Source organism: Gigantopelta aegis, unplaced genomic scaffold (assembly GCF_016097555.1).
Source record: "Gigantopelta aegis isolate Gae_Host unplaced genomic scaffold, Gae_host_genome ctg5531_pilon_pilon:::debris, whole genome shotgun sequence".
Taxonomy (NCBI): domain Eukaryota; kingdom Metazoa; phylum Mollusca; class Gastropoda; order Neomphalida; family Peltospiridae; genus Gigantopelta; species Gigantopelta aegis.
The window spans coordinates 9180-20706 of NW_024534469.1; the positions used below are offsets into that span (position 1 = coordinate 9180).

The window sequence follows — 11527 nt, forward strand, 5'->3', positions numbered from 1 at the left end:
ATTGGTGATCACTTAATGCTTTCATTTATCATAGTTTGAGACCCAATAGCTGGTGTATGGCTCCTTAAACATCCATTAATTAATTAATTAATTCGTTCCTCACAGACGACACGAGGTCAAGCATACCGTTATCCAGGTTGTTGATGTATCTACTCAAACGTATTAAACATGCTAGATAACAAACTGTAATGTCCGTACTGATCCTAGTTCTATATTTACAGGTGACAACATCCCACGATGTTCAACATAACGACAATGACGCTAGAGGAAACTACTACCGGTATGCCTGGGGAAATCAATGACGTGGACGCACTCTCCAATGGGACGGATTCAAACACGGAAGTTAACGGAACCGATCAAAATATCTGGCGTTTCATCAATAATAGAGGCCCCGCTTACTGGTACTTCAACGTCATTACTGTCGTTTTAGGTCTGGCGGGAAACTTCATGATTTTTCCTTTAATGGGAGGCGTCAAATTTTCCAGCCTGTCCTTCCCGGTGTACTTGAGATTTCTGGCTTTCTCAGACTGTCCAGTCCTCATGGTTTTCTGCATAAAGGAATCACTCAGATATTTCCAGTCTTCTTTTCTTATTGGGAGTAACTTGGCCGTCTGTACGCTAACGAAATTCATAAAGTACACAACGACAATGCTTTCACCCTGGTTGGTCGTTGGGTTGACACTAGATCGGTTCTACTGTGTTGTTTTTCCGCTAAAACGTGATCGTATCTGCACCCGAAGAAAGGCCACGATCGTCTGCTCGTGTCTGACTGGTTTTTCGGTAGTTATATCACTCCCACTTTTAAATGGAGTGAAGACTGTTCCAGGGTCACAAATATGCTTCATAAAAGATTACTTAGTGAGCTACTCTACCTTCATACGTATTGTCCTAACTGCTAACCTGCCGTGTCTCTTGATCCTCGTCCTGAACATTGTGATTGGAATCCACATCCAGCGCAGCGTCACGTTCAGAAAGAGATTCACCTCCACCAGTTCTGGCTCCACGGAAAACAAGCTGGACAAGTCACTTCTTCCTCTCCTGCTCATCTCCATAATGGCTTTCGTGACTCTCATACCTTCATCCATTGCAGACAGTGTTGTTCTGATTCTCCTAGTTACTAAATCAGATTTTAAAACTCTGGCCTTCATCTTCAAATTGTGGCCGGTGTTTAATATTTTATACCTAATGAATTTTGGTCAGATTTTTTACATCCTAATGGCCAGTTCTGCTAACTATCGGAATATCATCAAGACCAAGCTGAAATGTCAAAACGTCAACGGACGGAAGAACAATGCCACGGTGTCAAGAACTCCGGGCCAGGTTTCCACGAACCGAGCATTAGACAATCTGTACAACACAGTCAGACATCAGTTACCTCCCCTACCGGGCTACTGTCAACTAAACATCAAATTTAAAGTTAATCTTTACTACAACACATAATTAGTTATCGTCTATACTCTTATATGACGAGGGCTTAGCGGATACCCTCTACATTTTTGTTTAAATTAGCAGCATAATTTAGCGTAAAAGGTTTACTAAAGTGTGTGTGGGGGGGGGGGGGGGCACACTTTTATATGTGGATGCACTTTACACTTTTGTTTTCAGTACCAGCATAGCACGAAATATACTGAAAAGTGGGGGGGGGATACCCCGGGGAGCACCCCCGTTTGCTAGCCAATTATCTAATCTGTTGTACCCCTAGTTTTTAAAAAAAAGCAGTGACAGCACATACAAAAAAATATATCAGTCGCGGGCAGTAGTTGGGGAGGGCAAACCATCCAAACTGAGAATCAATCTACTGAGGGGATTGGATCTTTGAGCAAAGCATCTAAGACGAGTGGCAGTTCAAAGTTGCAGGGACATCTGTTTCGTTCTTCCACGGAATATGAAGGCAACTATTAATCACACGACAATCTCCACAAACTATATGCTATCTCTATCGTTCAAACAGTAACAAATACCACGGAATCTGCCAACCTGAGATTTTCGTCGTAAGCGTACACCGATTGTGTATTCAGACATACTACAAATTACAACCAAGAACTGTTTTAGAAATGACTGGAACATTCAGAATCATTTCGAAACCCTAGCCGGCCCGTTAAACGCACGTCGTTTTTTTCAAATTGTCAAAGGGAAAAAAACAAAACAAAAAACCCAGATCCGTGCCAATTCAAATTGTATTTCTGGAAGCCGGCCCCTAATATCCGGACAACCAACATACCAGTCATTTTGAGGAAATGGTATGGTAAGCCTTCTGGCTGTATTTTACCCATGTGATTTTGTAATATTGTGCATTGACCTTTTTGAGACATGGGTGTACAGCGCAAGAGACAGCCGGAGTGAATCGTTTAATGAACCACCTATTCGGACCTGTACTACAGCCAGATGCGGTCATATAGCAAACAACTGAGACGGAAATGTTCCCAATTTTGGCGTGAAAATAAATGCTTATAGTATGTATGTTCGCAATGGTGTATGTTGTTAGTACCAATGAGAACCCGTTCTATTGGCAATCTTCGTTTGAAGTTGGGAATTTAACATGGGTTTCAATGGCAGATGACATCTGTGTAGTGAGACTTTAAGAGACAGGCGATAATACGTGATAAATGACAGAATGTGTTACACTCTTCAGTTCAGTTTAATTTATATTGGCTATTTTATGTTGCTTTTTGTTATGCGTTTTCGAATATGATTTTTTAAGTAAACAAGTGATGTCTGAAAATATGGGAGGACAAGAGAATATAATATATAATAAATGCAAAACGTTAAGTGATGAACAATATCGATATAAAAATACAATAATTAAATTAAAACAATGATTAGATAAATAAATTATGACTCGACAAAAATATATCAAAATATGCGGAATTTATCGAGCATCCCACGTCAAAGCCGCGCCGTCTGATTAGAAAGATAAACTACTTTAGTTTCCCCATTTTTATTTTATTTATTTATTTATTATTATTATTATCTATTTTTCTTGATATTCTATGTATTAACTTTGTTCTGAATATTTATTGTAGTCTTTCATCCGGTTTCACTTTATCTGCACTGTTAATTTGTCTTGCTTTAGGTTTTATGTATTTACTTTGTTTCAAATATTTGTAGTAATAGTAGTCGACTATAATGCTATAATATTTGTAATTAGGAGAGGGCCTCTAAGTTGAATAACTTGTGCCCAATAATTTTCTATATTATATAAATAAAATATGTTTCAAACAAATTAAAACAGTGTGCAAAAAATACAAATATCACTGATGATATCAAATTGAAATTTAGAATAAGAAATCGGTATCACGAATAAATTGCAACAACAGTTCAGAAGGGAAGGGATATAATTGAAGCATGCAGCAACATACACACGCACGTATATGTATATGTATATGTATATGTATATGTATATATATATATGATACGGTGAACATATGTCATTTACATCATCTAAAATACAGTGAGCGTATGACTTTTCATCGAATATCAATTTCATGGTTTATTTAGATCTATATATTCCATTGCTATGTATATAATAATTTAAAATATATATATACATTTTTTTCATATCTTAGACAGTGATATACCATTATCCGGCTCAATAAACCTACCAACTGAAGAAAACTATTTGTTTTAAGCAGTACATAAATATATAGCTGAAAGTAACAGATTCGAGTTGAATTAACTTATTATTCTAATTTTTACTGCCCCATATAAAGTTTAGCTCCAACAATAAGAACATCTGTATCATAATTTTTTCTCGACTATCCCATTTGTATTCTATCTACTCTCTACCTTTTATTACTATATATTTAGGATATCACCAGTTTCCGAGGTTTTTTTATTTTTCTCTCGAGGTGATATCGTCTAATTCACGGTGAATTGACGGATGACCACCGAGCCGCGTAACCTATCCACCGTCAATTACACGATATCACCTCGAGCAGAAAAAAAGAATGGAAACTGGTGATCTCCATTGTAAAATACCTTTTACCTTGTTTTATTCTATTTCTTGTAAATTATATATTGTTTATTTTTAATTTTAATTTAAATTTTTCATTCACTAAACTCGTCCACGTTTTGCCAAACATGTCTGCAGCTGTGAATGACGTCAATCGAAAGGAAGAGTCCATCATGGGGGTAACGAAATTGGAAGTAAATTTTCAAAACAAGTTATATGAAAAATATAATAAAAACATAAGGGACGCCACCTGGAGCCTAGCCATCTCCACGATCAAGGGCCAGTACGCTCGATACTTGGTTGGGGACACATCGGACACCAGCTCACTGCCGGGAGGCATTCTTGAGGGCAACTTCAACAAGTTTCCTGCCGGAGTTGAGTGTGCCATCCACGCCATGGAACTACGAGACGAGAAGTTTGGACTTGTGGTGACGTCGCGCCGAGATGATCTCTACAGACAGGGAATACTCTTCGAAGACATGGACAACTACACCGTCCACAGAGTACTGAAGATCATCGCCGGCGCCCATTACGTCGAGATAGCTAATACCTTGCTAGCCCACCGTTGGAGGAAACTGGTGCCACAGTTCAACGCCAGGCACTTCATCTTGTCCCCGTAGTCGGCAACCGTTCCAAGGGCTTAGTTTTTTTTTTTTTTTTGGTAAACAGTCCGACGCACTTTATTTTGGCAGCCCGTCTAAATTGCTCAAATCACCTTAAAACCCTTTCGGTCGAGTACTCTAATTTTGTTCTTTGGACTTAAATTATTTGTGTTCAGACATGAGTTGTATGAATGAGCTCATTTTGGCTTTAGGTCTTTGACCTAACTACTAAATTCGTATTCCAAATTCCGCCCACCTTAAACTCCCCCCCCCCCCCCCCCCCGGGCCCGGACCATATAGATTGGACTTTAAACTTTTAGACCTCCGTTCAAAATTATATGTCGAAATTATTCTTTTTTTTAAATATTATTAAATAGATGATTTTTCACTGCTAAGTGCACTTAAGGGATCAATATTTTCATCAATTTTGTGTAGCATGTTTGAATATTTGCATTTTTGTTGGCAAAGCGTGAGTTATCGGTGCCGTCTGCTGTCAGTGACTATCGGCGCCTACATGCTCGATCAGCTGATTTCGTTCAACAGGACGATTGTTAGTTGAAATTCTGCTTGAAGAGGCCGATGCAGTAAGTGTTGCTACATCGTCTGGAGAGTATTCTTCAGGGTCATATTCTGGTCCGAATATTTCTTCCAATTCACCCAAATTAAACGACTCGGCGTCTTCTACGTGTACGTCATCCATATTTACAAACAGTGACACTTCGCCGCGTATGAATACATGTAATCAACGTTACTGTAGGTACATTGACTTTCGGAGATGGCATATCGTAGAACGAACCACTTGTAATCAGCCAATCAAAATGATTCATTTCTTACAGGTATTTTACAAAAATAAATATTAATTATGTGAAATACTTTATGCCATTGAACATTATTTTATTATGTTTTATATATGATTATGAATATTGATTATTGTCTGAATATTTTTAAAATCTAAAATCAGAATTCAGGCTCCGTATTCATAAACGTACTTAAGTCAATGTATGATCCTTATTTATGTGCTTTAAGTATGTATTTAGGTATCATACATTGACTTAAGTACGTTTATGAATACGGAGCCTGGTGAATGCACAAACAATTGTTTTAGGCAATCCTAACTGTTCTAAAACAGAACGTATTATAAATTTAATCCTGCTAATTGCCAAATAATACATATACGGATCAAAATGCAAAAGTCAACAACTAACTTTAACTGGCTTCCAGAATAGTGTGGACACGTATTATCATATAGACAAGTATATTTCCATAATAAATAACGGAACAATTAAATTTGAAGAAAAGTGAAATTTTTGGACAAAACGTATTGTATAAAGCATAATGTACATTTACTTTCAGATTTATTTATGGGTACATTATATTTACAGACTATATAGAATTGATTTACTGATTAATTGTGTTAATATTTATATTAATACGTACGAGACCATTCTATAATGCATCATCTACTTAATGTATACATGTTTATTTTATCAATATATATCAGCACTATATTCTATATCTCAGTGGTGACAAAAAATTACAAAAATTAATCATACGTTGGTATCGCGCTTTTAAACGGGAATAAATAATAATTTGAAATATGTCCGTAAATGTATCCCTCGCTAAACAGTTTAATCAATATCTTTTGGACTCGCAGGGGACACCACAAACATTACAGTTTTGGGGCTGATTCCCAATATTTGGATACATACAAAACTAAATAATTACGTTTACAAAAACATGCAATAACGTGCGAGGAAATCAACACCTTGATGACGCCATTTAGGGTAAGCATTTCATTTTTCATTTCAATTTATTTTTGTGCTTATATCCAATTAAGGTTCACGCACGCTGTCCTGGGCACACTCGTCAGCTATCTGGAATGTCTGTGCAGGTTAGTGGTTAGTGAGAGAGACGAGGGTGTAGTGGTGTCACACCTATCAATTGAGTAGTTAAAATTCGTTCTGGGTGTGATCCGGTACCGGACTGCGAACCCTGTACTTACCAGACTTATGCCCGATGGCTTGACCACATCACTGAGGCCGTTCAGTGTAAGCCCCTTTAACCAGCCATGTACCGGCTTGTTCACACAACAAAATTTCATATCCTAAAAATCGTTTAGGTACAATAGTCAGTGTAGCCTTCATTGTGCTACTGCTACTGTTCTCAATATGCAGTACTAACAGAGCGTGACCATTGGGTCGAATGGTGCCATAACACGTTTTTTTTTTTTAACGACACCATTAAAGCACATTGATTTATAAATCGCCAACTATTGGCTATCAAACATTTGGTAATTTTGTTACATATAGTCTTAGAAAGGAAACCCCCTACATGTTTCCATTAGTAGCAAGGGATCGTTTATATGTAACATCCCGCAGACAGGATAACACATACAACGACGTTTGGAATATCATGTGTGGTGCACTGGCTAGAACGAGACATAACCCCGTGGGCCCACAGACGGGAATCGATCCTAAACCGAACTCTTTATCACTGGATTACGTCCCGCCCGTTGCTATCATAATCTATCAAAACCTTAAAAGTGTGGTTTGTCTGATTTTTGGATGAAGCTTGTTAAACACAATTGTCGTCCTCTTGTGTTACTATCTTTATTTATGTTATATTGATTTATGTCATTTACATTAACTGACGTGTCTCTTGAACACACACAAATAGAAACTTTTGTTGAGGAAAGTCACACGAGAACACGTAATCCCATCGTGAATAGGGGCGGGACGTAGATCAGTGGTAAAGCGCTCGCACGATGCGCGGTCGGTCTGGGATCGATCCCCGTCGGTGGACCCATTGGGCTATTTCTCGTTCCAGCCAGTGCACCACGACTGGTATATCAAAGGTCGCAGTATGTACTACCCTGTCTGTGGGATGGTGCATATAAAAGATCCCTTGCTGCTAATCGAAAAGAGTAGCCCATGAAGTGGCGACAGCGGTTTTCCTCTCTGAATATCTGTGTGGTCCCAAACCATATGCCTGACGCCATATAACCGTAAATACAATGTGTTGAGTGCGTTGTTAAATAACACATTTCTTTCTCTTTTCATCGTGAATATTAGATTTGGTCATAAACATGTGGATTGTCCGGGTTTTGGACGAAACACGTCAATGTAACTGTCGTTTACTGCGCTACTAGTTTTGTTTATGTGATGTGTATTTGTGTTATTTATGTTGTATATAGTCTGATGAAGCCACAGAATAGAGGAAATAGTTATTAGCTATGTTTATTGACCTAACCGATCTAAACACGAAACCCTAACGCAACAATTGAAGCCGCTTTAACCATAGCCACGATGACTGTCGTCGGGAAAGTAATACGCATATATACCTTTTGAGTTCGTACAGGTGAGACAAGACAAGCGTGAATTATTCAGACTATGTCTACTATATGTATACAACAGTGGCGTGTATGTTTTGGTATTGATATACGATGATTTAGTACTCAAATAAATTACTGGTTATTGTGCCGTTTCCATTTGTTTTAAGTCAGTCTGTACTTAGTTTCAGGAACTGGCGACCGTAACATTTCACAATAAGAAAAAAAATCATTCCCGATATGTTAGAAATTATTCAGGGGGAGGTTATGCGGCATCAGATATGTGAGACAAGAATTATGCTGATTGCAAACACACACTTGCGTGCTCACACATACCCTCACCCCCCCCCCCCCCCCCCGCCAAAAAAACCAAAAACAAAAACAAAAAAACACACAAAAAACAACCAACCCCCCCACCCCCAAAAACAAACAAACAAACAACAACAACAACAAACAAAAACAAACCCAAAACCCCCCAAAATACAACAACAAAACAAAACAAAACCCCACACCAAAAACCCATCCGTCAATTGCACTGTTCTGCTCAGATTGGGTTATTTCTCGTTCCAGCCAGTGCACCACAACTGGCATATCAAAGGCCGTGGTAAGTACTATTCTATTTGTGGGATGGTGCATATAAAATATCCCTTGCTGCTAATCGAAAAAGAGTAGCACATTAAGTGGCGACAGCGGGTTCCCTCTCTCAATATCTATCTGGTCCTTAATCATGTGTCTGACGCCATATAACCGTAAATAAAATGTGCTGAATGCGTCGTTAAACAAAACAGTTTCTTCCTTGTTCTAGTCAGATGGAACAACCTGGTTTGCTGAGTTGTGAAAGAGGCATTACAAATGGAAGTTTGATTAATCTACAAACCTGTAACACCTTTGGACAAAGTTGCAACAGTAAAGTTTGTTTTATTTAAAGACGCCACTAGAGCACATTGATTTGTATCTTATCATCGGCTATTGGACGTCAAACATATGGTCATTCTGACACTGTTTTTTTTTAGAGGAAACCCGCTGTCGCCACATAGGCTACACATTAGAACACTCAGAAACACATTTAATATACAGCATCTAACATTTTATGCAGAAAAGTATATTTGATATGTAATTCCAATCGTAAAAAAGGTCTCTGTTAGTCGCTAACATCTTAAAAATTGCAGCAAACTCGGGAATGTCTCTTTAAGAAAAGGATTTATTAAAGCGTATTGGTACAGACAACCAATTGTTAAGTTATTCGAAAAAAAGCAACAACAACAACAACAAAAAAACAAACAAAAAAACAACAAAAAACCCACAAGGAAAAGAAAAACAACTACTGGACATATTAGAGTTCAATAGCTTTAATATTTTATATGAAATAGTCCAGTTTTAGATGACATAGTTTTATTTGTATATTATTTCTGTCATAGTTATATTTGTATATTATTTCTGTCAGTTGTTATAGTATGTGAAAATCACCCCCACCCCCTGCCACACACCATTGTACTGCACAACGATTTTTATGCCAGGTGTCGAGAGCCTCGTAAGAGAAGAAGTTTATTTCGTTTAATAAGAGAGAAAACCCGCTGTCGCCACTTCATGGGCTAATGCAGCAATGGATCTTTTATATGGACTTTCCCACAGACAGTAAAAACACATACCACGGCCTTTGTCCAGTTGTGATGCATTGGTTCGATCGAGAAAAACAAACAAAATATCAGCTGAATGGATCCACCGAGGTGGTTCGATCCTGCAACGCAAGCACCTCAAGCGAACACTCAATCGACTGAGCTAAATTCCCACCCCCTCCCTCGTAAGAGCGACACTCGTGGTTTCGTGGTTTTAAAAATAGGCACAGCCACATGGTAATATTTAATTAATTTCAACTTGTTTCCGTGCTTATATCCAATTACGGTTCAAGCACGCTGTCTGTCCAGAATTGTGGGTTAGTTGGTTAGTGGTTAGTGAGAGAGAAGAGGGTGTAGTAATCTTACACCTACCCATTGCGTCCATAAAACTAACTCTGGGTGGAAACCTGTGCCGAGCTGCGAACTCTGTCCCTACCAGCCGTACGTCCGATGACTTAACCACGACACCACCAAGGCCGGTCGTGATCACAGCGTACACTCCATTCGTCGACAAGTTAACATTTGTTTCTTTTAGCGACACACCCAGGCCACATGTAACCGGCCTAGGTGGTGTGGTGGTTAAAGCTGAATACTAACCGGTCGCGGGCGATTATTTTAGAAATAAGGAAAAAAAGAAATATTGTATTTAACGACGCAATCAACACATTGCATTTAGGGTTATATGGCATCAGACATATCGTTAAGGACCACACAGATATTGGAGAGAGAAAACCCGCTGTCGCCACTTCATGGGCTACTCTTTTCGATTAGCAGCAAGGGATCTTTTACATGCACCATCCCACAGACAGGGTAGTAGATACCACGACCTTTGATATACCAGTCACGGTGCACTGGCTGGAACGAGAAAATAGCCCAATGGGCCAACAGACGGCGATCGATTCCACACCGACCGCACATCGAGCGAGCGCTGTACCACTGCGCTATTTTAGAAATAATTGATTTCAATTGCCGTATCCTAACTGGACACGTGTGACGCGACATATGCTTTCTAAAATAATCGTTGGCATCGCTCGTGTCGCTCGCGGCCGGTTAGGATACAGCTTTAGCCATCACACATATGGTGGTAGGTACAGGGTTGCCTGTTACAATTACTGTGCTGTGTCCTTTCCGATAAATCTGTTGAGACGCTACCAAAATCCGTAAGAGGGGAGGTAACTGACGTTAACCTGGTGTGTAAGCATAATCTGGTATAACCGGCCTTGGTGGTGTCGTGGTTAAGCCATCGACCATAAGGCTGGCAAGTACAGGGTTCGTACCCCGTTACCGGCTCCGAAGCAGAGCGAATGTTAACGATTCAGTGGGTAAGTGTAAGACCACTAACAACTAACTCACAGCTGAATGAATGAATGAATGAATGTTGAACGACACCCCATCACGAAAAATACATCGGCTATTGGGTGTCACACTATGATAATGGGTAAAACAAAGTGTACACAGATAGCTGAGGTGTGTACCCAGGACAACGTGATTGAACCTTAACTGGATATAAGCAAGAAACTACGTTGAAATGAAATGAAATCTGGAACCTCAGCCATTAGGATGTAAACACTGTCCACAATTCATAAGTTATAAACATTTTAAACAGTGGACATGAAGATGACAACGATTTTAAAATCTCATTTAGCTACCTAACTATCAGGATCTCATGATATGAACAGATCAGGCCCTTTATAAGGGTCCTATGGGCAACCTAGGGAGACATCTCAGCACCAACTAGGTCCCTTAACGAGCTACTCTCGGCTTACTAATCCAGAACTCGTAGATCGCTCCTTTATCTTTCGACGGACCGTTAAAAATTGCATATAATTTCCTTCACCAAATTTGCGCACCTATTCTAATTTGGCATAAATCCTACAGGATATTCAAAATTCCATACCACCCTCCGCCTTTTACCGATGTCGGTCAGGCTGCTGGTGCCCAAGGGTTGGAATTGCCTTAACTACACATCACAAATTTGATTGAATATTTTGTTTGCCCAATTAATTACAGTTTGTTTATAGTAGAACGA

The 11527-nt window shown here is 39.1% G+C and overlaps 1 protein-coding gene across 1 annotated transcript; it reads left to right on the plus strand.

The window, feature by feature from the left end:
- The first annotated feature begins 255 nt into the window (after positions 1 to 255).
- LOC121366391 (lysophosphatidic acid receptor 6-like) lies at positions 256 to 1440 on the plus strand. Its single transcript, XM_041490860.1, has one exon. It carries the CDS (start codon positions 256 to 258, stop codon positions 1438 to 1440), a length of 1185 nt encoding a protein of 394 aa, XP_041346794.1.
- The last annotated feature ends 10087 nt before the right edge of the window (positions 1441 to 11527 follow it).